The sequence below is a fragment of the Bemisia tabaci genome, chromosome 1, assembly GCF_918797505.1.
Source record: "Bemisia tabaci chromosome 1, PGI_BMITA_v3".
Lineage (NCBI taxonomy): Eukaryota > Metazoa > Arthropoda > Insecta > Hemiptera > Aleyrodidae > Bemisia > Bemisia tabaci.
Window position 1 is genome coordinate 36,012,150 of NC_092793.1, and position 27,927 is coordinate 36,040,076.

General features: G+C 39.1%; 1 protein-coding gene across 4 annotated transcripts in view; it reads right to left on the reverse strand.

Annotated features, from left to right (window-relative positions):
- LOC109038091 (uncharacterized) overlaps positions 1-27,927 on the reverse strand; it is a 111,377-nt gene that overhangs the window by 12,365 nt on the left and 71,085 nt on the right. For 2 of the 4 annotated variants that reach the window (XM_072300458.1, XM_072300449.1), the window contains 6 exons: positions 27,665-27,850; positions 20,125-20,229; positions 16,596-16,761; positions 9,490-9,858; positions 1,561-1,682; positions 397-505 (listed from right to left, as the gene is read on the reverse strand). In XM_072300458.1, coding sequence (XP_072156559.1) covers positions 397-505; positions 1,561-1,682; positions 9,490-9,858; positions 16,596-16,761; positions 20,125-20,229; positions 27,665-27,850 — 1,057 coding nt within the window. The remainder of the gene's footprint in view (positions 1-396; positions 506-1,560; positions 1,683-9,489; positions 9,859-16,595; positions 16,762-20,124; positions 20,230-27,664; positions 27,851-27,927) is intronic. The other 2 variants (XM_072300455.1, XM_072300463.1) reach the window with 2 other exon arrangements.

Genomic DNA, 27,927 nt, shown 5'->3' on the forward strand with positions numbered 1-27,927 from the left:
TTTAAGTAAATGGTTGACATAGATCAAGATCACAGATACTCCTTTCAAACCGAAGGTGATTACTTGATTTCAGGAAATATTTTCACGTCTCAGAATGTTTCTACTTTTGAGAAACGTTTTCTCATTCCAAATACATGTAGAGTGCTGGTTTGAGGTAACACATTTGCTAGATCCAATCGAACTCAGTTATTTTGGAACAAACTTCCGTTTCTTGTCGATACTTCTTAAGTAAACGGCTTACTTGATCCAAGGAGGCTCCGCCTGATACGTAGGAAACTCTTTTTTCAGTGTGACAACCTTCAGTCTTTTTCAAACGTTGAAAACCAAACAAACAGGAAAACAAAGAAAAAGAAAGAGGCATATTGAAATCAAACTCAAGAAGACAAGAATACTTACTCTCACAATGACTCTCATCTTGAGAATGTTGATAAATAACAGTCTGACTTCCGTAGCCACTCGACGATTCTAGCAAGCTTTCGCTTGTACTCCCGTTTTTTCCGTCAGTCTAAACATATTAAAATCAAACTAAATTAAGACCTACTTTTGGTAAGAACGCTGGAATATGCGACTGCTGAATGGTAAGGGTGTTCCGCTTTGAGGCGCATATCTCCAAACTGTGCTCTCCGGGCTATTTCCCATTCCTTTTCATCCCCAAAAGATAATTCTGAAGTTTCAGCATCATAAGTTAAGTCTTCACTTTTTCCCAAAACGATTAAAATTTCGAAAATAATTAAACTGGTGTATTTTCAAGGCTAGAAACACCTTATGTATATTGTATTCTAAAGTTGAAAGATGTATTGGCCTCCTCAACTTCCATAGACCTATTTTAAGGTTGATAAAAAACTGTTAAATGCGATTATTTTGCTGCGCAAAGAGCATGGTGGATCAATCCAATGGTGGAGGTCGGTCATAGGTGACGAAAAAAAAAGTCAGATTTTAAACAAGTTTTCTTGGTTCTCTAGTAAATAAGCCTTCAAAATTAATGGTTTTATGGTTCAATGACCTCGTCGATGGGTGTTCCCATTACATAATCGACAAGATCTTTCGGTGATGTTAACAATGGAGGCTCTGATGACATCATCAGCAGATACCCCAAAGAAATTGTCGCTAAATGTTCCAATGTTGTAATCAGCCCGAAAAAAACCTAAGATACCCAAAAATAGACAAAAAGAGCCGGAAATAAAGAAGAGGGCATTGACAGTTCCTACAAAAAAAACCTTCTTAATACTATACCGCACCAATTCATATTTCAAGGTGACCACAAAATTTAGATTTGGAATTTCCTAACTGCTCCCTCTTTTCCTTGATAAATTGGAAATATTTTCATACTTATGAGACAATATGGAATGATAATGAATGATCGGAGAATCTTTGAAGGCTAAGTGATAAGCTGAAGCTGTTGTATGCAAAACACTACAATTCACCGCTTTCATAGACATGAGTTTTCTCTGACTTTTAGTTTATTAGGTATACTTTTTCCCCGGTTAGCCCCTCCCAGATTTTCTTGGATTGTGGCCACTCTGGGGCATTGTGTAAAAGTAGAAAAATGATACTACAAACCTTTGGGTAATTTCGATTATTCGTGAGCTCTGGTGGAGGTGGTGGAAAACTCATTTCTTGACCTTTATTTGCAGCTAAACTCGCCAATTCATGCATATTTACATAAGTTGGTTGGTGTAGTTCTGCAAAAAAAAAAAAAAGGCACTACATATAGAGAGGCAGAATACAAGTACCTAATCTTGATTCGCTGAGAAATGTTTTTTGGCCAGTCTGGTCTTACCAAAATTGAATTCTGCAAGGATTCTTCGAACAGCTTGGAGGAAGCTTTGGAATTTCGTTCACATATCCATGTATCACTTTAGATCATAGAGTGTAACTGGCTGGGAGAAACCTCATCTATGAGTGGTCTTTCTTTAGAAAATTCGTCAATAACATTAGGTCCAGCCTCTTGTAAGAAACGGTTTTTGCAACAGTGGGCAAAAAGTTGCTAGTTCACGCTTGAGGACCCTGCACTAATAACGGACTATACATACAGGGTTATTCAAAAGTTACGCACCACTGACCATAACTTTAGTTCTAATTATGATATCGATTTGCGGTTTGTGGCGTCCTTCCTCATATCGAGGGGGAAACTTTTTTAGGTACTTTTCAGTTCTTCACCCCCCCCCCCCCAGGGTGAGGGGGGGCGGGGGACAACTCAAAAATTTCAAATGGCAACCCCCATCATGTGATACATCGTTAGAAAGAGCATGAAAAAAGAAAATTTTTGGCGCAAACCGGAAGTCGATCTGACCCCCCTGTCAAAAGTTGGGGGGGTCCAAAGGTTATTTAGGGGGTCCGTACCTTCATTTTTTAGAGTAGCTTCGGCGGCTCTTGGACATACCGTTTCTCTTTTCAAACAGTCCTCGAATACTCCAAGTCTGATACCGAAGTCTTCATATTGCCCCCGGGCCACCACAGCCCCTTCGTAGGGGGGGATGGGCTTGTTACAATGAAACATTGCATTAAAATGCGAAAAGTCACAGAAGAGCTTCAAACTTAGCATCAAATCCGAGTAGAACTTCTTGCCAATGTTAACGCAAACGCAGCCTGCGACTTTAAAGTGAGTTTTCAAAACTCTTAGCCCCCTGCCCTCCCTCATTTTTGGTTGCAGAGCGGGTAAAAACCGGGACATTCACTACAAATAATGCCCGAAACTAATGTCCTACTTGAGGAGGACCCTTGAAACGTTGCGATCAGTCGGATCATTGAAATACAAGGACTGCCACCCCCTTAAAGTACGAAAACATCCAAAACACCCCCGCTGCCCCCCTCATTTTTCGTTGCGGAGCGGGTAAAAACAGAGAAAATCGCCAGAAATGATGCCCGAAACCACTGTAGAACTTGACGAGAACCCTTGAAACATTGCGCTCAGTCGGAGAACTGCAACACAGGAACTGCCGCCCACTTTAAGGACGGAAACATCCATAAGACCCCCGCAGCCCCCCTCTTTTTTCGTTGCAGAGCTGGTAAGAACTAGGGGCATCATTTCTGGCGAATTTCCCGGTTTTTACCCGCTCTGCAACCAAAAATGAGGGGGGGGCAGGGGGCTAAGAGTTTTGACAACTCACTTTAAAGTCGCAGGCTGCGTTTGCGTTAACATTGGCAAGAAGTTCCACTCGGATTTGATGCTAAGTTTGAAGCTCTTCTGTGACTTTTCGCATTTTAATGCAATGTTTCATTGTAACAAGCCCATCTCCCCCTACAAAGGGGCTGTGGTGGCCCGGGGGCAATATGAAGACTTCGGTATCAGACTTGGAGTATTCGAGGACTGTTTGAAAAGAGAAACGGTATGTCCAAGAGCCGCCGAAGCTACTCTAAAAAATGAAGGTACGGACCCCCTAAATAACCTTTGGACCCCCCTAACTTTTGACAGGGGGGTCAGATCGACTTCCGGTTTGCGCCAAAAATTTTCTTTTTTCATGCTCTTTCTAACGATGTATCACATGATGGGGGTTGCCATTTGAAATTTTTGAGTTGTCCCCCGCCCCCCCTCACCCTGGGGGGGGGGGTGAAGAACTGAAAAGTACCTAAAAAAGTTTCCCCCTCGATATGAGGAAGGACGCCACAAACCGCAAATCGATATCATAATTAGAACTAAAGTTATGGTCAGTGGTGCGTAACTTTTGAATAACCCTGTATATAGGTCGTTATTGCCCCCATCAGCTTTTCGGATTCTCCATATCCTTAACTATACCATGGTACATACAGGCAGAACATAATTAGGTAACGACTGGAAGTCAAAATCCCTTCTTTTCCAGAGGTAAGTGAGGCCACTGGAGCAATTCTGGAGGAATAACAGCCTGTGCAGGTGAAGGCTTTCATGCGCCCTCTAACTCATTAACGTTTTTTTAGCATTGATTTTGCGAGCTTAAAATGATTTTTACTTACTAACTTCAATTAAAATTATTGATGGGTGCAATAACAGCCTGTAAAGTGATTTTCTAAATTAAGGAAGCCTTTTATGTGTCCATCAAATTGATAACGCTGCTTTTGGTTCGCCGGTATCGCTGATAGTATTTGCTCACTTATTTTGCATTAATTTTGCGTGATCATAATGACTTTTACTTACTAACTTCAACGAATATGATTGTTGGACGCAATAGCAGTCTTTTAACTGATTTTTCATATTTACTATACTGCTGTGCAAACCGAAAATGTATCGCAATGTCAATCTTGCATCCTTCGATAGAAGGGTTGGGTCACCCAAGAACACAAAAAGCAGGGTACCTACGAAGCACAGTCGGCGAAGTATATCATATAGAAAACTTGAAATGCGTTTATCTCACAACGCAGTTTCCAGTTATAGGCTGTTATTCGTGCGGGGACTGTAGGGTCCTCAATTGTAAACATGGCTGAAGCCAAAAACACAGACAAAAACATTTTACTTCACGAGGTTTTCTCCAGCATTTCACTCTGTACTAATGAAAGTTTCAGATTACTGAGAGTTGACAGTATCAAAATGCGCCACAGGTTAGATTGGTACATTCTTGGCTTCCTTTTATTATCTTTACAAGTAAATGTTTTCTCTATACTGAGTTAAGAAAGAATGCAGTGAGGTTTATGAATGAAAGTGCAAAGATACAAATTGAAAACCAGCATCTTTGACAACACATAGAAATAGCTATAAGCGTAGCATCTGCCTTGTGTGGACCAAAAAGATAAAAACACTGCTAACAGAACTGAGGAGAAAAAAAAAAAAAAAAAGGAAAAAAAAACCAAAAATAAATTGACGGTGAGAGTTAATACAGAGAGGTGATGAGATTAATATTCAATGATATACTTAATACAGTCCTAAAATAAACTATAACTGTCGAGGGGTTAGATGAGATGATCATGATGAATTCATTCCAGCTGCTTAAAATAATCAGAGGGAAATTCGTGCATTCAAGAAATACCTAAATAAGGGTCTCAGATTATTTGACAAGTGTTCGCTTGAAATAGATTCCCATGGAAAATGTTTGCTAATTTTCGAGAGAATCAATTTTTTTTTTTGCTAACTTTGAAAAACAAGTGGGAAATTTCTACTAACAATGCTTCGAGGCAAGGAAATCCGGATTTATATAGTTTAATTACAAATGGCACTACCTATTACTGGAGATTTCAGGTCAATTATGCAAACAAATGGCATTTCATAGAGAAAGGCTCTACACTGGGGTGAGCCTACGGTAAGTAATGGTGAAACTTTGTTTTATCGTCTCAAAGCGAGTCCTTAAGGAAGGTTATTTACCTTCTTCGCTGAAAAGTAGCCAGCAGGTCAGTTGAAATTTTGCTCTTATTGAGCGTTCAAATGCCAGTAGTTCAGTCTGCGGAGATAGCACATAAGGTGTCACGCAATGAATCTTACGATCTGACGGAACCAAATTCACCAGAGAGTGAATGAGTAAATGAGTCATGAAACCTAGAATTTTCAGTCGAATAAGAGGCTAACACATACCTTTCTTATGGAGCAATGTGAGAGGGAGAATGTAGGAGTTTCAGAGTAGAGTGTTATAGGGAAGATTTATGAAACTGTCGGTGCCGCAAAAAATCTTAGACTTTGAAAGTAAACAATTTTCTGCTATTTCAGATATCTTAGATTTTTTGACACCTAGTTAAACTCAATAATCAGAAGTTGTGAGCTACTAAGGATGTGATGACGACATCGCTTTGAGAATAACAGATATTCAATGATCAAGGATACACTTGAGCGGTCCTTTTCATAATTTGTAGCGATGAAGTGGAGATAATTAAGAAGGTACAAATCGCTGCGCTTGAACTGTGCAAAATAATCCTGTCATTTTTCTATGCTTTTCAACATAAGTATGCAAATCGTGTTGTAATTGGTGCTTGGGCACAACTTCAGACACTTTCAAACTCTTAAATTTCACAACACAAACTTTACGAGGCGGATGGCTCATGGACGAAAGAAGAAAACAAAGGAGTAGGCGAGACGCGAGAAGCAAATACAGAAGAGTGGTGTCATCATCATCTGAATCTGAATCGTAACAGTACCTACAGAAAATGAGTATTGATCTTATTAGGCCAGAAGAGTGCCAGCGAGGCCAAAACTCATGAACCATTCAGAGACGGGCAAAAGGGTGGCAATACTCTCCAGTACCAAGGTGAAAGACACATAACCTAGATGTAGGCGAATTCTAATAAGTTCCGAATAAGGTTATCACCGGTGGTAAAGTTTTTCGGAGAAAAAAAACGCGAATCCTGGACTTTCAGAGATGATTATGAAGTAACTATATATTACACAGCGAAAAGAGTTTTAGGACTGTTATTTATTTCTCTTGCTAATTTGTATTCAATCGTATTCACAGAGGTATTATCAGGTAATCAAAAAAAAATTTTCAAAATGGTGTTCCGGGGATCGATGAGTTGGTGCGCCATTTGACCGCTGGAGCGCCCTACTAAACTAGAGCTCTAGTGGCAAGTCGAAAGCAATAAGCGCCGCCTATCTGCTGAGCGCTTGTAAAGAGCGTTAATTAAAAAAATAGCCCATTTTTAACTTTGATCGAAATTCGGAACCTCACTAAGTCAAAATTATTCGTTGGTATTTTTCATGAGCTTAAAACACATCCTGAAGAGTGTTTTGGGTCTTAGCCGTTTTCTTTTTTAGGAGAGGAAGGTCGAGAAAATCACCATCTGCCAAGAGCCTGTAATTTTTAGTGAATTCAATTCATAAATATTCAAATTTATTTCGGAATCTCAAGAAGTGCTCCAATTGAGCTCAGTTTCAGAGATCAGCCTTCTTCTGTGTCAAATTATAGTATTTTCACTAGCCGTCACGCAAAAATTACGCTCGTGAAAAATTATGGGGTAAAATGATAAAAAAAAAACGATGAAATTAGAGGGTACGAAAATGAAAATGCTAGATTCGGAACCTCAGAAATTTGAAATATTTTTATGCGATTTGGACGAATGCTGATCATTTTTACTCTATAAGAATATCCCCCCTAGCCCCAAACGATTCTGAGAAGAAAAAAAAATTCGGCCCACCCTACTCTACACCCCTGTTCCAGGAATCTTTTTTCCATAAAACATGAATTGATTTTGAACCCTCAATGTCCAGAATTGCCACAGAATATATAAAAAGAATTTTCCTGACACATTTCGGTGAAATGCCCTATTAAAAAAATGGTATCTGGTTAAAAAGACAAAATTTGATATAGTTGGCGAGCAAAATTTTTGTTCGAGTCATTAAACCCATTCTGGAGAGCAAATGATGGTAACTTAACAATTTTTTCCTGACACTTTTGTCATTTTCCCATTTGTTATTTTCTTTACCGTTTTCAGGTTTTCCCTGACATTTTCTGGTGTTTCCTGACTGTGGCAACCCGAGTGTCAAAGTAAGTTGAAATATTTTGTTCCTTTCAATCTTGATACGAAGAATCACTCTGAAGTTCGAGTGGAAACCTTGACCATCAAGATACCTTCCCCTTCCCCCAGAGGAAACAAGGGGGCTTTTGAAAATATGAAATTTTAATGTCTCAAGGTCAATTTCCAGTTTGTCTGTAGTCTCTGAAAATAACCAAAAAACAAGCTTGATACAGGTGGTCTGGGGCGCTTGTATGTGTTTTCCCTGCAGTTAATTTATCTTTGACAACTAGTTATTTTACAAATAGGAGGACAAATTTTGAATAAGACTGTTGCACAACTTTCCAATTCATCTTTGGAAAGTAATTACGAAATGAGAATACCTTAGGGTACGGCTCATTTTCGTCATGTCGGAAAATCGACGAGGTCCGGGTGGCAATCGGTGCTATCTATGAAAATAATAGGCTGTATTAAATTTGAGCCAATTTGAAGCTTTTTTAGCTGATGCTCAAAGGAATCAAAACTACGAGGCAAAATTACATTGGTTTAAAGGGGCGGAAAAACGCCTGATCTGCGAAAATGCGTTTTTTGGATCTAAAATGCGCTGAAATGAAGAAAACCTGACCCGCTCTCAGAGAGACATCTAGGAGCCCATTCGAGACGAGAAAATCACACTTTTGACCCATGAGTGAGGGTAGGGGGGATTACTCGAGTACATGATAAAATATATACACCAATTTCGTTCCAGGCTCGAGAAATAGTATGGAAGGCAACATTGTAAAGGGCCAAGTATAGTTCTCAAGGGCTATAACAACTATTACTAATTATTTCTCATCAAGTTGTGAGATACATTAGCCTCTTTAACTTCGGAACACTTATTTTGAGTTTGATCAGAAAGTCTTTAAGGCGATCACTTAGCTGCGGGCACAGCGCCTCAAAACCGGCTACGCCGTGACCCCCCTATCCCCGCTCATGGGTCAAAAGTGTGATTTTCTCGTTTCGAATGGGCTCCTAAATGCCTCTCTCAGAGCTGGTTAGGTTTTCTTCATTGAAGCGCATTTTAGATCCAAAAAACGCATTTGCGCAGATCAGGCGTTTTTCCGCCCCTTTAAACCAATGTAATTTTGCCCGTAGTTTTGATCCCTTTGAGCATCAGCTAAAAAAGCTTCAAATTTGATACAGCCGAATTTTTCCATAGATAGCACCGGTTTCCACCCGGACCTCGTCGATTTTCCGACATGATGAACATAAGCCGCACCCTAGAATACCTGTCCTTTCCTTTTTCATTTAATCAAGTTTTAACAAAGAAAATGACTTCAAAGATGCAAAAAACTCGAACTCAATTTCAATTGCAAAAACATCACACCAACAGATGGCATGATGTCAAGAGAAGAATATTAGAATTTGGGTCGATGTGCCATTAACAAAACTATCAAATGTACAGTATTACACTTTATTCAACCACGAGGAGCACAACGATGAGGTTCACACAGGATTTCACGAGGACGTCAATAGGAGAATGCCATTGGGAATCGATTACAACTATTCAGAGAAAAAAGAAGTGATGCAGAGAGCCATGGATGGCAGCACACTGCAGGAAGCGTATGCAACACGCTCAACATGCAGTCAAATGAAATTATGTCATGATATAATTTTAACAAAGAAGTGACCACCCTACACTCATCCACCCACATTTATCATCAGTAATGTCATTACAGTTTGAGAAGAACATTTCGGCCTTATTTTTTTATAAAAGGAATCACATGTTGAAGATGTGAGTTGTACTGCGGCCATATTACACTGGATTATGGACGGTTGAAACCATGGGCTGTTGTCTGATAAGACGCCATAAATAAATTAGAAACGTTCTTCTAATTAGCGCAATTTTAAGCTTTTTTTTAGTCAGAAAAGCTGATTCAAACTGCAATGAGCTTGGAAAACATTATTTGCTTAAATTTACTTAGGACGCAACAAGGTTCGAGATAATTCCTCATCATGCAACAGTCCCATTGTACAGGAGAGTTCAAAGAGGAGACAAAAATTTAGAAGATATGGAAGTTGATTTTCTCCTGGACTCATGTTTTATTTAGTGTTTTAAGAAAACCTAGAATGCAAAATTTTTCAAAGAAACGAAAAAATACTAACCACCATTTTTCAGGAACATCGTTGGTTTGTTAGTGGGAGTAGAACACGTTGAGTACATTAAAAAAGTTGAGGCAGGATGCGAGGGATGTGGAGGAAGGGAAGGACGTTCGAGGGAGGAGCAACGCTGAGGTAAGGGAGGTCGAGAGTAGCGCAAGGAAGTAACAGACTTATATACAGGTTCGTTGGATGATAGATCACCATATGATACGTTAGGCAATTGATCGTACAGGGAATTACTGTTGATACTATTAACAGCAGGGATTTGAGGTGAGATTACAGGAGTCGAGGGACTTGTTGGTTGAGACTGACTTTCTGGATTCGTAAATGTGTAAACGCTAAGAGCCACTCGCTGATGTCCTTTTTCGTATGCTGTAACAAACAACACATCGTACAACAAACAATGAATAAAGCTGATTAGTTATTTCTATTACTTTTCCTCTTTTGTTCTTCCTCGCACACCAGCATAGTCAAATACTAATCAGCTTGAATAAAAACCGTCTTGTTGAATTTCAAAATGTATAATTTACCTTCAATCACAAAACTACAAGTCTTTCAGTAAGCTTTTTTATTTTCGTTCCGTATTAGTCTTGGATGTGTTGTTGATCCATTGCTTTTAATTTCTTCTCGGCAACTATGTTGGAATCAATGGTGTACTTATACAGCCTTCTACTCACATAATTTATGTCTAACCATCGTTTACATATGTCCTAAAATATTTGATAAGAGGGGGGAACTTTTCATATTGTGCATAACTACATCAGCACGCTGATCATTGAAATTGATAGACAAAGCTATAGACAAAGAAGACAAAAGGAAAATGGAGCAATCCTATCGGGTCAGAAATGGGTGTTTCTTAAACTTCTAAACTGAGGGGGAAAATGATGGACTAACTTAATGTAAGGTCTCTCATCAGTTGCTGGTAGATAGTCTATCACTTACCTCCTTTAACCATTGCAACTACCTACTTCCACCAATAGTATCAATCCATTTTCCCTTTATCTATAGATTTGTCTATCAACTTCATTAATCAGCCCGCAGTTGTTGTCTAATTTTTTTTTATGTTCCATTTTATTTAACAGAAAACTAGAAACCATTCGTCGTTTTCAGAGAATGTTTTTGATTCATGGGAAGTCATTTAAACGTTTCAAGGCATTAAGTTGTTACAATCTCTATTGGGGAATAAAATAAGCAAGTGAATTGTGCAAGAAATTCATTTTTGGGCTGATTCAAATAAAATCCATCCCGTTGTCAATCAAGTTAACAAATCAGGACTCCAACAAAACATGTAGAAAAATAAAAAAGGTACAGTTAAAGATAAAAAACCGCATAAAGAGCATATGCCTTGAGGGATTTGGTGCCTACACCAATCTCCCATTTCTTTATTGCACTGCATTCATCTATTGATCCTTATCGAAAGTTACAATACACTGATTTAGTGACTACATCATACGAAATCTTGGTTCAAACCAAAAAAACTGAAATGCAAATTCTTCATGAGTTCATAGTGTTACGTTCTTAAAATTTAATCATTGACCGCTTCTAAATCGATTAAAGACTCATTAAAGACGAGAATTTTCGATTATAAGAGACATTTGGATGCATTTTACCACCATGGCGCAAAGGGTGCAAATGGGATCAGAAACAAGGTTTCATGTTTGTTGACATTTGACCCAAGGGTTCGATATTATATCAAATAACGTGGCCACTAAGTCAGTCTATTGTGGAGAGTTTCTACAAGCCACCGATTGCACATAATTTGCGGTTAGTGCAGAAGTTTTGATATTTTAAAACTTAGTAAATGAAGACAAAGCAGCAATAATGAGTTAAAGAGATCTCTCTTTCTCTCAGCATTCTCAAATGGGGCTGGTTGTATGGCCTAATTCTCGGAAAAACCCAGTGGAAATTTCGGAAATTTGAAACGCAGTTAATATTTTTTAACGTTAATGTGGTGTACCTCAACCAAAAGCCCATTGTGTAAAATTAAAAAATTCCGATTATACTATCTTCATTGAATGATTTACATTAAAAACGACCTACAGAAGAATAAAAACACAAATACTTGCAACCTGCAGGCAATCCGGGAGGCGCAGGTGACCTTGAGACTCGGGAAATACAAGGTTTCCGCGCGCCGCTTCTAATCGTTTCCCTAAGATGAACTTGGGCTTGTTTTAAACCTTATGTCCTCTACTGTCATTTAGGGTTGTTTTTGTTTTGCTCCGTGCAAACCGAATGACCGAAAATATCGAAAGACGAAAATTTACGAAAGGGGGACCTTGAATAATTCCCCCAAAAGTGGGTCAAAATTTAAAATGTTATTAATTTCATACATATATTCTGAAAGCTCTCATTTTTCTGGAAATTTTGACACCAAGATCATCTTTCTACAACAAACCGTTGAGAAGTTATGCTACTTTAAAGTTTGTGACTTTGACCCCCCATCCCCCCTTTTCCCTGGGAGTTAGGCAAAAAATATGACCAGTTTTGAGTGTCCGGGAAGACCCTCTTTCATCCCTGAGAAAATCGTAGGATTCCGTGTTTAGGCCGATTTGGCCGTTTTGTTGTAGGGTCCTTTCCTTGACATTCCCTGATTTTCCCAGGTCGTTAAATATTCCCTGACAATTCCCGGTTTTCCAGATTTTTGGCCACCCTGAAATAATTTCTTCCGCGTGATAATTTCCGGAGATGTGTTAAAAAGAGAGATTCCTTTGAAAATGATGAATGATTTGCAGTGAAAGCTTAAGTAAATAAAAAAATAAGTGTTCTGAGATACTACATAGAATAAAATGAACACAATATCTGAGGGAGCGTAAAAGAGGGAAAAATAGCTAAAATGCAAAAGCTGGGCAAAAAATAGTGTGGTGAAATTCATGCAAATTGTGGGGTGAAGTACAAAATGAGAACGATTTTATCTAACTGCAAGTGTGTGATACTTAACATTCAGAGGAAATAATAAGAATTGTTGATAAATTGCATCAAGACTTGCTGGAAAAAAATTTACCTGCAATTGAAAGTAGCTGAAAGGTGACAATTGGACCACGTTAAACAGAAAGGAACCAAGCCACATCAGCTATTGCCAAATTTAATCGGGCAATTTAATTTTTTACATGAAAACGGTTGCGCGGATTTTTGTGCAAATTTCTATGAATTTTCTCCATAATACAAAGCAAATTCCCTAAAATTTTCAAAGGAATTCGCACAAACGTTCTCTCTCAAAAAATAAAATTCCCTTGTTAAATTTGGCAATAGCTGATGTGGCTTGGTTCCTTTCTGTTTAACGCGGTTCAATTATGGCCAACTTTTTACTGTAAACAAACAAGAATTGGGGAAATGGAACAGACTATACGGCAATATTTTAGCTCAATTATAAAAAAAAGGGGGAAAGGGGTAATTATTTTAATTATTAAAGGTGAGATTGAATGTAAACAATTAAGATTGAAGTTAAATTCCACATCTGAGAACACTTCAGCTGATTTCAATGCAGATATTGTAGTAACACGGCATGCAAATGACTTTTTCCTTTACATTTTTTCTTTGGCCTCTAGGTAACTGATAAAGTTGCTCTCATAAGTGCTCATATACACTGAAAGCAAATTCTTCTTTAACTTGTTAAAAAATGTCACACTATGAGAGAGAAACTGAGATTAAAAGAAATCTCTTTCATTGTCAGTCGAACAACAGTTACAACGAAATGCTGCTTCAGTCAAAATTTTGTCTAGTCTTTCGTCTACCCGACCTAGCAAGATTCCACTGAACAAGCAGAGAGGGTGTCCTAGACACCAAGTTACCAAGTAAACCAAGTTACTTCCTGGTTATTTTCAGTCCGACCAAGTCGACGCCCTCAGAATTGGATGGAGAATTGAGCCAAAGTAATCTAGGGGTTGCTTGGAGTCAATGCCCTATCCATTTCAGGGGTCCTTGACTTTGTTCGACTAAAATTAACAGATGAGAAAGCCTGGTGGAGGTGGTCTACTACACCTCATATAATAATATTCATGGATCTCTACATCTATGGTACCATTTAATTTCGGTAAAATATTTTTTATTGTTGCCAATGGCCATTAGTTTAGTTGAAATTTACATTCAGAATGTGCGACCGGGAACTCTTTAATGTCTTTTGACTGCGACAAAAGATACTATAAAGGACGACGGACCGGTCTTATGGGAAAAGTGGGCCCGGTTAAATCGGCTGGCGTTTTGATATGTTGTAGGTCTTAACCTACTGATCAAAAGTGTCAATGGGCATTTCTCCCTATCTCGAAGTTTTACCCCCCATTTTGGGGGTCAAAGTTGCCGATTCGGCGTATTATTGGCAGTTTTGACACCCGGGTTTATTGGTCGCCTATGAGATTCTTTGATGGTTTCTTGAGTCTTTTGTATCCTCTGAATAGGCTAGAGACCATCCGAACTCAAAAACTGACAATTTTGCCTTATGGGTAGGGGGGGGGGGGGGGAGTGTTCACGCCACCGATTTCAGAGTCGGCGAGCCGCATTAAACCGATTCTTTCGCCATGTTTTGGAGAATTTTTTATGCAAATGATTGCGACTGCATCTAGAAAGGTCGACTAAGATGCAGCTCAGAATATACCCCCGGGCGGGAAGGGGGGGGGGGGGTGCGACCGAACTCGAGCAGCGTAACTGGCTTGCGCGGGACGGATCAAACCGATCCTTCTATTATGTTTTGGAGAACTTTTTTGCAATTGACTCAGGCTGCTCCTCGAAAGGTCTACTAAGATGCAGCTCAAAATATACCTCCCCCCCCCCCCCGGGGGGGGGGGGAAGCCGACCGAACTCGGGCAGCGAAAGTTGCCCGAGTTTGATTGTTGATCGGTTGATGAGTTGATTGGTTGATGAGATTGAGTTGATAGGTTGACCAATGATTTTGTCATGTTTTGGAGTTTTTTTTTTTTTTTTTATCCCAATGAAACAGACTGCATTTCGGAAGGTCGACTGAGATGGAGCACGGAATATGCTGTATGAGAAAGGAGGCTTCTCAATCCGCACCCTCCCTCGCAATAGGATATCTCAGCATAGGTCAGTGTGGCACTGACACTAGTGGAGTGACACTTTTTAACGTGGCTAGGACGATCAAAACTTCATACCATTTAACGCATCATTCAATTTTCAGCATATCCTGATGCATTTCAGAATTTCGACGAGGGGAGGGGTTATTTGCTTTTGAAAAGAAAAAAAATTGAAAAGAAGAAGTACATGACCTTGTTTTTTTCTTAGATTTTCTGACTACGTAAAAAAATCTCAGCGAGCTTGCCTCACTTTCTGCACTGAGAGTTTCCAGGATTTGATCCATTACTTATGGAGCTCCAGGAGAAAGAATGAAAAACCCTGAACTCGTCAAATACCTTCAGAACTGATTGCATTGCATATATTGCCTTTTTGCGAATGCTTTGCTTTCTTCCTCGCCTCTCTTGACATTGTTTAATGCTCGATAATAATGTGCGATTTCATTTAAAAAATCACCTAGATGATATATTTCTGAAATCAACCGACGTTATATACGTCTCAGCCGTAGGAATCATCTGCACCATTAGCTTTCGCTTATAGAAATATTGGGCTCAGTCGGAAATGCGTGTTAGCTAAAACGACCCTCGGAATTATGTATGAGTGATGGTGGTGGTAAAAAATGCCACTATACTAGTGTCAGTGCCACACTGACCTATGCTGAGAGATCCTATTGCGAGGGTGGGTGCGGATTGAGAAGCCTCCTTTCTCATACAGCATATTCCGTGCTCCATCTCAGTCGACACTTCGAAATGCAGTCTGTTTCATTGGGATAAAAAAAAAAAAAAAAAAACTCCAAAACATGACAAAATCATTGGTCTGATGCAACTCGCGAGAGCTAGTTTCGCTGCCCGAGTTCGGTCGGCTTTTCGGCCCAGTTTTCGCTACCCCCCCCCCCCCCGGGGGGGGGGGGAGGTATATTTTGAGCTGCATCTTAGTAGACCTTTCGAGAAGCAGCCTGAGTCAATTGCAAAAAAGTTCTCCAAAACATAATAGAAGGATCGGTTTGATCCGTCCCGCGCAAGCCAGTTACGCTGCTCGAGTTCGGTCGCACCCCCCCCCCCCCTTCCCGCCCGGGGGTATATTCTGAGCTGCATCTTAGTCGACCTTTCTAGATGCAGTCGCAATCATTTGCATAAAAAATTCTCCAAAACATGGCGAAAGAATCGGTTTAATGCGGCTCGCCGACTCTGAAATCGGTGGCGTGAACACTCCCCCCCCCCCCCCCTACCCATAAGGCAAAATTGTCAGTTTTTGAGTTCGGATGGTCTCTAGCCTATTCAGAGGATACAAAAGACTCAAGAAACCATCAAAGAATCTCATAGGCGACCAATAAACCCGGGTGTCAAAACTGCCAATAATACGCCGAATCGGCAACTTTGACCCCCAAAATGGGGGGTAAAACTTCGAGATAGGGAGAAATGCCCATTGACACTTTTGATCAGTAGGTTAAGACCTACAACATATCAAAACGCCAGCCGATTTAACCGGGCCCACTTTTCCCATAAGACCGGTCCGTCGTCCTTTCATGGGTTATGATGAAATAATTTTAATTACAAAATTATGCTAAAAAGAACGGTTCATCATTTGCTGATATTTAACACCATATGAATTCATTTCAACTTCAAATGAAGTAAATTTTAGGAACCTTAATTTTAAAAAAGCTGAGTACTTGAGTGGTTGTAATTTATTGTTACAAATAAAACCTTGCAAACTAGTTTAGGAGACAAGTCTACTGAACAATTGAGGAAAGGCATTTCTTTCACTGTACATGGTCGTATCTTGTTACAACATTTTTGAAGGGACGTAAAAAGTAGAATATTGCTCCTGGAAAAACTTATGGGTGTTCAGCCGTGACTTGAGAAAACGATTTTTGTTTCTGGAAAATTGTTACTTAAAGAGGTTTCAAAAAAAGTTTTAATGAGATAGAGCTGTATAAACTACACTGACAGCTGGCTTCTTTCTTAGCAGAACTAACAGGGAAAAACCATTTGAAAATATTTCTATACTCATGCAATATGCATGGAGATAACAAAACCATGGGTACAAAAGGATGCGAAAAAATATGTTGAGAGCTATTTATTTCATACCTGATGATATGGTATGCGGACGGTCGTTCAGAATTGCTGAAGCTGCCCGTTCAAATTGAAGGGTATCTTGCAAGTTCGGCCATGTTGATGTGGGATTATTTGTCACAATTTCCCCAGAAGGTGTGCTCTCACCACTGCTAACCATCTCTGAGTGATTAGCACCAAACTGCTTGGAGAGAGATGTAAATATATTATTTGGTGTATATAAAAGTAATATTGTTGTAACTGTGGGGAAAAAAAACCAAGATGGCAGAAAAAATCAGCTGTCCGAATTCTTCACTAATTAGTTATATAGATTAAAATTTAGAGAGAAAATAAATTGAGTGATGATTGATTCACCACGTCTTCTTGATTTTTTAAGGCCTTGCTTTTAGTATTTCAGACTATGATCATTTCTTCTCGGCCCATTTCCTTCCCTTCTTGACTTTACCTTCAAGTGAAATATTCACGGCTTTAGCCGCACGTCACAAATTTAGAAAACCTAACATTATAAACAACAAAAAAAAAAAAAAAAAAAAACGTGGAAAGGAACACTGAAATCCACAAAAGCAAGGAGCTACAGAATGAATACGCACATTGAAAGCAAAGCCACAATGCTTATCCTATCAGCATTGCTCAAAAAGTGTCTAAAAGATAAGATCAGAGAGGAACATGCAAGCTAGATCCACTGCAATGACATGGACACCGGCCAGTGCCATCTGTTTCGGAAACGAAACAAGAACGGTCACCTCAGTTAAAGTTGTAATATTTTCGTACTTCTATAAACCATTTCTCAGATGTTTTGTTTATCTATGTATCTAATATCCTAAGGCTCTTTTTGTCCTCCTTTGATTTGGGCAGTTAGTGCTAATTCAATCTCAGGAGCTGCTGGACCGATTTTCCTCGAATTTGTTTTAAATGAAAGCTCTTTGGCTGTAGATGTGCCAGCACCCCTTGGTTTTTCGATTTGCGCGACCGATGTTGCAAAATTTACCTCGATTTGATAACGACATATTTGCGTTTTTGCCGCTGGACAGTTTGTGCTGATTCGATCTCGGGAACTACTGGACTGATTTTCCTCGGATTTGTTTTAAATGAAAGCTCTTAGGCTGTAGATGTGCCAGCACCCCTCGGTTTTTCGATTTGCGTGACCGATGTTGCAAAATTTACCTCGATTTGATAACGAAATATTTGCATTTTTGCCGCTGGACAAGTCATACGGTTGGGGGACCTCCAACCCTCTGATTTTTCGTTTCCCTCTCCACGTAAACCCATCCCTACCTGCTCACAACACATGTCACCCTTCTACTGTGGCATGGTTCCTGGGCAGTATCACTCCCTTCCTTATGCTGTCTGACTCGGAACATCAGCAACGCATTTCCTCCGTTGCAATGCTAATAATCAGTTCTCGGTTTGAGCAGGTTTCTTAGTAGTGCGTCTAGAGTTTTGCTTTCTTGATTTTGCCTTTAGTTTTTTTTTACATTAAAATTACTTAATTATGATGTGTATTTTTCAGGAGATAATTTTCATTTTTACGGCAGCACAGGTTTTTATTAATAATGAACTCTTTTACAGCAGCTCATGTGTTCTTCCAAGAGGATTGGTGATTAATTTTCACCCTTTCGCACCGTTAAATTTTCACATAGTGTTTCGATTTTCTTTTCCAGGAGCGTTTTTTATTTTTCAAGGACGTTTCTTTTTCTGGAAGTAGGTGGTTATCATAATTAGTTTCTTACTCTTTGTTTTTGAATTTATCATTTTGCCTCCAGGAAGTCCTCTAATTACTCTAATTACTTAATACTCGCGGAGCGAGTGACTTCGGGCCCAGGGGGCAAAGCCTCAGGCTAGCGGCGCGAGGGAGCATAGCAAGCTGAAGCAGATAGTATTTATAATGTTTGTTTCACTATGTTTGTCATGTGCGGCAATGGTTGTGAAGATTGCAACTGAAGATGGAGTCAAGAAGGGCCCTGAAATAATAGTTGCATGAAATACCAAAAACCAGTTACAAAAAATCGGGAAGATGAAGTAGACGAATCACCCTTTGTCATATTGTGCCCCGATAAAGTGAAACTTCTTAACTTGGGAAATACATTTCATAGAACTCATTGGACTATTAAATTCAACAGACTGCTCTAAACAAATAATGGGTTGCATGGCAAATCATCGGATTTCCAAACATTCAAAAGTGTTTAATTAATTTCTAGGGAACTAATTGAAGATGCACCTAAAGGCAAAAATATAGTCTACACAACTTTGAATTTCCATCATTGTGGAAAATAAAGTGAAATTGAGATGAAAGAAGCAGAGCTTGCAGAAATTCGCCAGTTTAGGAAGCGAATCGTTACAATTTGTTGTTGTTCTTTCAAGATAATGAATTAATTGTAGTTATTCATGAAGGCGTTAATCAAACCAAATGTGCTTTAGAGTGGGATGAAAAAAAAAACCGGGTAACTATTCCGCAGCTTAGAGGTTTCAGTCTGCATCACTTGGCAGAGAAATCATTTAAACATTTAAAAAATTGACAATTTGGCAGAAATTCAAAATTTGATAATAAAAACTGGTGAGTTTGACAAAATTGCCTTTAAAAGTTATGGAGGGTGTTGCCACCCGTTGCAATGGCTTCATCTAGAATTCAGATTGAGTTTGAACTGAATGAGGAAAAACGAAGAGAGAGAGAGAAAGAGAGAGAGAGTAAGAGAGAAAGAGGGGGAGAGAGAGAGAGAGCACAAACAAAAGCTTTCAACGGGAATTTTCAGGGAAAATTTTACATGAGGGGTTTGGAAGACAAGGCGCATAAGTGCAGTTTTTATTATTTCGAGAAAAACGAGTTCACAGTTCTGGATTTTACTCAGACCTCTTGCGTACTACGAATACCTTCAAAATTTATAAGTGTTTATCTCATACCTTCATGAACGTTTTTTGAAATTTTTAGCTCATTTGAGCCAAAATGAGGCCAGCAGTTGGGCTGAAAGTGACGGTAGGTCGCACTTATCAACCGTTCCCTCTAAACGATAAAAGCACTTATACCAGCCGCTGTTTTTTCCAGGTCAAATGTGTTCCAGACAAAATTGCTTGTTACTCTGATGGACCTTACCTTCAACTACTAAAAAACATGCACAACTCAATTTTGATCTGAAGCTCATCCTTCTGAGCACACGATTGTATTTTCATTTCCACCCTTCCTGTTTGAACAGGGAAAAACATGAAATGGTCCGGATTTCTGTTTCCCCTTTGCCTTTCCTTCCTGTTTTTATCTACTGTGCTTTTAGTGAGGTCCAGCCGTTTTCGTGTATCTCACCTGTTGAGGCACAGGCATAACGAGCTATGACATGCAGCTTAGGCTGGGCTGGGCTCTAATCTCTGGTCTTGAGTTTCTAAAACTGCACTTATGTGCCTTGTCTTCCAAGCCCCTCACATTAGGATGCAGTTAAAGAAAAAAAAAAAAAAAAAAAACCATGGGGCACTAAATTATTTAACTTTACCAAAGCAACATACTTGGATTAAATGGGATTTGGAAGGGTTGGAACAGGGGAAGCTTCAATTTACAAACCTGACTCATGAAGAAAGTTTTTGGATAAAGTGTGTCTTGCGAGGTGAAGCCGGAGTCTCGAGATGAAACACTGCCAAGACACAGCGTGCCAGGGAGGGGAGGACGCTACCACACAACATCAAACTACGTTACAACTAACTTACATAACTCAAAGATTAACAACATGCTGAAAAATTGACTAGTCAATCTTTTATGATGTACAAGTTAAAAATAGAAAAGGCTTTCTATCAGACTGATTTCTGTTCTTTCAACTGATGATCTCCTATCATTTTTGCTCCTTGTCAATTTTTCATTTATCGACAGAAGGAATCTGATAGGGTCACTTGGGGTAATTCCGGACGATTTTTACACTTGAAACCTAATTTGTACTTTGACCTTTGGTTTGGAGCGGTCAAACAGATTGAATTCAACATTTTTTTTTTAATCAACCAGCTCCTCATATTGTGGAGAGCTAGTTAAGCTAGCTTTTGTTAAAAAAATGTTATCAACATTTTTTAGTGAATTATTTTATAGCGTCCAGAATTACCCCGTTGCATACGGAGTTACCCCTCCCTCAAAGGGGTAATTCCAGATGCGCATCATGGAGGTCATAATAATGAGGTTAGAGAATTATTGCACTAGTATATTGTTACCAACGTTCAGTTGGTCACCCTGAGTGATTTGGTTCTCATTTTTTGTTTGTTTACAAGTGATAACGGGAGTTACCGTGAAGAATCAAATAAAACGTATAACTTCCCTCCAAAAAGTTGCAGGTAAAAGAAATTATCTCTATATTCAACAACCATTATTTCTATGAGTTGTTCTGTTTAAGAATAACCAATTTTGTCTGTTTTTTGAATGATCAATGAACCTCTGTCCAGATTGAGGTGAAACCGGAATCATCCCATCGGAAAAACACCTTAAATAAACGGAATTACCCCACCGGTGTTTTTCTGATGGGGTGATTCCGGTTTAACCTCATTCTGGACATAGGTTCATTGATCATTCAAAAAACAGACAAAATTGGTTATTCATAAGTAGAACAACTTACAGAATTAATGGTTGTTGAATATGTGTAGAGATAATTTCTTTTACCTAGAACTCTTTGGAGGAAAGTCATGCATTTTATAATTTGATTCTTCCTTCACACCCTCACGGTAACTCCCGTTATCACATGTAAATAAACAAAAAATGAGAACCATTGACGTATAATACAATCTAGACCGCGCATTAGGAAATTTCGGCGAGACTGGGCTCCCTTCAAGCGAGACGATAGGCAACCCAGCAACACCCAGCAAGTGTATCGGCGATATGTACCGAGACAATGGTGGAATTCGTGGAAATGCCAGTCTTGCCAGTGCCTTTGCCTGATACGGGTACATTTAGCTCGTATATCCAGCGGTATCAACTAGACTGAAGGCGCGTCTTTGCCCTGATTTACCCCCCTAGCTGTCTTACCTTCCCCGCCTAAAGTCGGGCCCAATGCGCGGTCTAGATTGTATTATACGTCAATGATGAGAACCGAATCACTCAGGGTGACTAACTGAACGTTGGGAACAACATAAAAGCGCGAAAATTCCCTGACATCAATATTACGACCTCCATGATGCACATCCGGAATTACCCTGTGACGGAATTACCCCCAACTGACCCTACCGAAACAAAAATTTCATGATTATTTTCAAATACATGCCTGTCTTAAGTGTTCTTATGTTTCTTATAACTATCTTTGTTAAAAAGAAAGTGCTGATTCAACTGATTCCAGATTATACAGGGTGACTTAAAAAGGAGCCACCTGGAATATCTGGCGAACAGGTTAGAATTTCGAAAAACGGTAAAAGACGTGTTCGTTTACATCGTGGAGGACACCTTTTGACATATTTTAAATTTTCCTAAACTGCGGGAGGGGCGCAGGGCGGGGAGTGCCCCTTCCGTAGATCGAACTTTTCAAATGGCACCCCCATATTTTTATTTCAGAAATCGATTCTATGCAAAAAAAACAAGCCACCCTGTCCAAACCGGATGTAAATCGGACAATTTTTCAGCGATTGGCAGAGGTTGAAACATTTTTCTAATGCTCTTTTCAAAAAATCCCACGCCGAATGGCATTGCCGTATCAAACCAAACTCTCCGCCAAAAAAACTCTTAAGCAGTGCCCTTTCGATGAAAAAAGAAAAAAACTCATGAGAACATTTGTTTTCAAGAAAGGAGAAGTTTAAACTTTCCATTTATTCTTTAACGGTCATACAATGCCAATTCCAGAAAATTGCCACGCACCGCGGAAAAATAGCGTTCTTAAAAACATCAAGGTCCGGCTCAGATCATTGAAACCCACCTGAAAGGTGGTAGTCCATTTATTTCTCTATTTAGCTGTTTCTCCATGGATTTGGTTTCTTATGCTTCAGAAAAAAGAATGCTGATTCGTGTCCAAAACTTAGTGCTCCCGCCCGATGAGCGCCGGGCGCCCCTCGGAAATGTTCGGTAAAACGCATCTTAATGTCAAAGAAAAGGGCTCCGCGTGCTCCAGTTTTCGAGTACAGGAGATTTTTTTTCTTTTTTTATCGAAAGGGCACTGCTTAAGAGTTGTTTTGGCGGAGGGTTTGGTTTGATACGGCAATCTCAATCGGCGTGGGGATTTTTTGAAAAGAGCATTAGAAAAATGTTTCAACCTCTGCCAATCACTGAAAAATTGTCCAATTTACATCCGGTTTGGACAGGGTGGCTTGTTTTTTTTTTTGCGTAGAATCGATTTCTAAAATAAAAATATGGGGGTGCCATTTGAAAAGTTCGATTTACGGGAGGGGCAGCCCCCGCCCCGCGCCCCCACCGCAGTTTGGGAAAATTTAAAATACATCAGAAGGTGTCCCCCACGATATAAACGAACACGTCTTTTACCGTTTTTCGAAATTCCAACCCGTTCGCCAGATTATATTCCAGGTGGCTCCTTTTCTCCTTGAGACACCCTATAGAGGTAAGTTACACAATAACAATAGATTGCAATGGTTTCACCCCGTCTCACCGTTTTGCGGACTTTAAATGCCAAGTTCTTGTTAAGTACTGGCTTAAGAATCAATAAAACCGGCTAGAATGCAAAAAAAATACCAAAAAATGCTAACATTTTGGTTCACTGGGCTCCATATAAAAACATTATTACTTCTTCAAAATTGTTTTGGCTGTGGTATTTTTTTTGTACCAAAATATTGTTTCACACCTTGAAACCATTGCTTGGGGAAGTCTTAAGAAAGTTTATCACACCCTACCCTGGGAGCTAGTCCATGGTTAGATCCCATCTTCTTCAGTCCTAACCCAACAAACAGCCCTGAGTGATGGGGCGAGTCAAAAAACAAGTTCCACACAGTTTTAAAATTGTATGGGGGAGCAAAGTTGCGCCAAGGTATCAAACTAAAGTGTGTCAAAGCATTCATCGGTAAAATAATTTATGCAGGTGCCACTTATACAATGGACCTGTTGCAAACTTTTGAAAGAGCAAAAATTTGAGTTGATACTCATACAAAGCGTCTCAAAAATCACGATGAGCCCATCAGTAAAGTCTGATATGCACCCCTTACTTCACAATTTGCTTAGGTTTGCAATTGGTCGAGCTTCATGCTTCAAAAACAATATCACGACATAGGTGAACATTCCATTAGAGGAGTCATTCCACCCAAACTCTGCTCAAAAGGATACTACGCAACATTCAACATAGCCGACGCCACTTCGCTAAAACGCATGTGACGGGACGATGATTCTAACCACCTGATAACAATCGGCGTGTTTGCATTTACATTTTCCTCACTGATTGACCTCGTGCTCTCCTTAATCTTAACTTGCGCGCGAAAGCGTCGGCGATGTTGAGCATGATCTGAATGGAACAACTCCTCTAACGAAATGTTCACCTGTGCTGTAGTATCCTTTTTGAAGCAGCAAATTTTTTGAAATAAATAAAAAAATAGATATCTCAGAGACTGTCATGATAAACGTTTAGCGCGCGATGTGAATGACGTAGAGCATTGAGTTTTCATGAGCGGGTGGTTTGAATTCACGCATCAAGAATTACTGAATATCTTCGTAAGGAGTTGATTTCGGTAATTTTCGTTGTGCGCATCGTGTTTGACATGAAATTTTCGTTAAGAAATATGTACCAGAATGCTGAAATTCGTACCTTGTCTAGTAGTCCATTCTGGAAAATACAATGTGATTTTCCTGACAATAAATTACACGGTTTAAATGTTGACAAAGTCACAGATAAGATCATAGAAAGCTGAATGTATGTTCCTAGAAGCTGAGGTTGGGCTCTCAATCTTCACTTTGCTTACCAGTAGTACTTATTAGTCAATTGTAAAACATTAGGTTTCAATTATTTAGAGTAGAAAATCTCTGTGACAGGATTTTCATTTAGGAAAATGAATTGAATCTAAAAAAAAAGAAAGAAAAAAAAAAAAAAAAAAAAAAAAAAAAAACGCAAGAGACAATCCAAATACAGAAATTCACCTATCATACTTAACAACGAATTTATTCTTTTTTCAGCATGACTTAAAAATCCAGCAGGCACTTATTTTTGCCTCATGTATGCCCTCTATCTGTAGATCTTAAGGTCAAGGATGTTATTTTCTGTCACTCACTTCATTCTGTATCTAACATACCTGGGTATCATTTGAAACGATTGAAGTTATTTTGCAATTTCTTAAAATTATTTGTTCAATGAGGAAATAATCACTAAAACCTGTTTTTTTAATCATTTTTTTTAGAACTTCTTCACAAAGTGCTTGGTTTGCTGGGATCCTGTTGGAAAAATGAAAGCTACTAGCACACGGTGATTCAACTGATTTTTCCGCATTAGATCAGTTAGGTATTAACAAAGATTTAGCAGCAAAATCATATCATCAAGTTCTTAAAAATCTACCTTAAAATGTATTGAAAGATTGACAGAAAAACAATGCACTGCATCATAAAAGTTCAATCTCCTGGAAGGCCTTTGTTTCCGAGAAATTTAGCGTGTAGGATTTTTTTTTATTGGGTATTACTTTTTTCCAAAACTACAAAGACCAGTAATAACTTTGAATGAGTTTATTGACTCTACTATGAATTGAAAGGGAGGAAATTGGAGATGTTGGGAATCCTGTGAAGTGCGATTCTTAAAGTGTTTTTAAAATATAATAATATCTTACCTTTTCAGGAGAAGTAGACCCAGTGAATGGTGAGTTGCTGCGAACAGCAATGCCTCGCAGGTTATTGCCCCGTGAAACTCAAGTCTGTTGTTGTGCGTGGGGAAATGCAACTAAAAAATTAGTGCGGGACAATGAAACCAAATTTTTGCAATACCCTGCAGGATTGAAATAAAATTGTTTCACAACCCCGCACCAAAAAATTTGGACTTTCAGTCCCCCGCAAATTAATTACTGATTTTTGATAAACTTACATTCTTTCAAAGTCATCATAAAATTCTGAATGACATTTTCCATTCCTTTGAGTTTCCACTCGGCAATCTGGTCTATTATTTCTGAAAATTGCATGCAAGAAAAAAACAGTTTGCAGCAACTCACCATTCACTGTGACTTTGTGCACAACTTCAACTTTACAGCAGAAGTTTACCTTCGCATCAGTGTCTGGAAAGCAACAAAAGTTACACCGCGTCCCCTGCTGAGTCATCTCTAGGACGCAGATTTACAACAATCAGTTACTTCAGACCACAGAGGATATGAACCGCTTCCTTCCCATATGCAGGCAGTTAAAGTTTAAGTTTGGTTTGATACCTTGGCACAATTTTTCCCCTGATACAATTTTGAAAGTCGATGTTTCTTGACTCGCCCTAAAGGGCACCCTTTGTATGAGACCATCAAACTCAGGTTGCCTTGCTAGGAATCGAAAGCGAAACCTCTAAATAGTGGTGTTGAAGCTACAACAACTACTCCACAGGAAGCGAAAAATTCAAGCAAACATGACATAAAAATACAGAGGATGATCAGGACAGAAACAAAACTTTCAGGAAGGCTCCGCCAACAAATGCTTTCTCTCGAAAAATTAGTATGAAGTACAGGAGGGATCAGCTGGTAAAAATTTTTGACAGCTTATCAGTCTCCTCAGTATCGCTAGCATGGTCAGGTATTCCAAAAAAGTGCTGAGTCAAGCTTGTCCTTCAAGAATCAATTTTAGGATTTTACTATCCGGACTGAATATTTCAGGTTATTCTTAATAATTTTAAAAAGAAAAATTATAAGGTCATTATGAACTAAGCAGCTTTAAACAAAAAAAGTGGCAAAAAATGGAATAAAAACATTAATGTGCACATCATGAATGACTTAGACATTGTGAAAATAAGATAAAAATTTGGGAGACAAATTAAATTATGAAATTACTAGGCTCAAAATCATGGTCACCGTAATATGAGGGCTGGCATTGTGCTGTTTCATTATCAAAACAAAAATACATTTTTTTCTGCTAAAAATGTTCACAGACTGATGTTTCAATTACAAAGCATGTCACATAATAAATGAAAAGGAATCTTCAAAAATCCGAACTTAGCATGTGATAATAAATTAATCTTGGGGGCGAAAGACCTTTCTAATTTTTCCCTTTTATTTAGGCTGGTGCCAAATTGGTCCTCAGGCTGACGAAAAGTGGAAATTGCATGGTCCAAGTTGGTTCCCGAGTGAAAAGGCACATCTATAGTGGTCCCCAAGGATAAGTAGGTGTAACAACAAAATCCTCAAAAGCGGCAACATAGCTTATGCATGCCGCAGTTGAGCCTGTCGATACTGCCTGTCAGCAGGTGAATCTTTTTCGGTGGTGATAAGGGAAGATTGTAAACAAATCTCTCCTCAAGATTCAAGAGGATGTTTACCTTAAATTACGTATTAAGACATCATTCCGTCCTCCGAGTAAGATTTAAGCCAAAAAATGACGTACCTGATCGAAATTGTGAATCGTTCGGCTTCACAGGACATTGATCGCCTCAAGTTTGTTAAGAAGGCATCTTGCAAATTGTTGCCAATTTCGAAAGTGTAACGTTGCAAGGACCTTTGCCAAGTGTAGCCTTGCTCTGACGAGGGCTCCATGTAAGTACCCATAAATGCTTATATTTTAGTGAATATTGCTTAGTCGTAGTGTTTCTTAATGCTTCATTGTGACGAGGGCTCTATACAACCATAACTAAAGGGGCAGGCTACTTTAAAATGCCGACTTTTATTAAAACCAGATATTTGCTGTCACTTGCGTTTACCGCATTGCCGCAACTGTTATTCGTGAATTCGGCAGCTTACTTGGTCTCTGTTTTAAACAGGGATCAACTCAGCCAACTCGAAGTCCAATTCGGATCAGGCCTGACTGCAAAACCCAGTTTTGGGGACTAGAATATCGCCAACATTTATTAATGTTGTGCTCTGTGTCCACTTACAACGTTCCTTCTCAAACAACATTCTGGGTAGATGCAAGTTGCCAACACTGAGATAATATAACAGAAAACGAAAGAGCAAACAGGGACAAACACAACACATTCTTGTTATACTTTCCACTGGACTCACTCACTTCTGAGGTTGATAAAAGATAAACGAAATGCAATTACTTGTGAAAGTGATCTAGTCCAAAAGTTGTGGGAAGGAGAATGATGAGACTTGGAACTGCCGCTTGATGAACTGTTCAGGGAACTTATGCTGCACATACTTGACTTTCGAGAACCTAGGGAGCTAGGACTACTCGGGGGTGAAGTGATGATCCAAGATGTATCACTTCCTTTCACCTCAGATATTATCTGGAAATAGGAAATGTATTATCTAGATACATATTTTACAAAACTCTCAACATAGAAATTAATACTTTGCCTGCAAG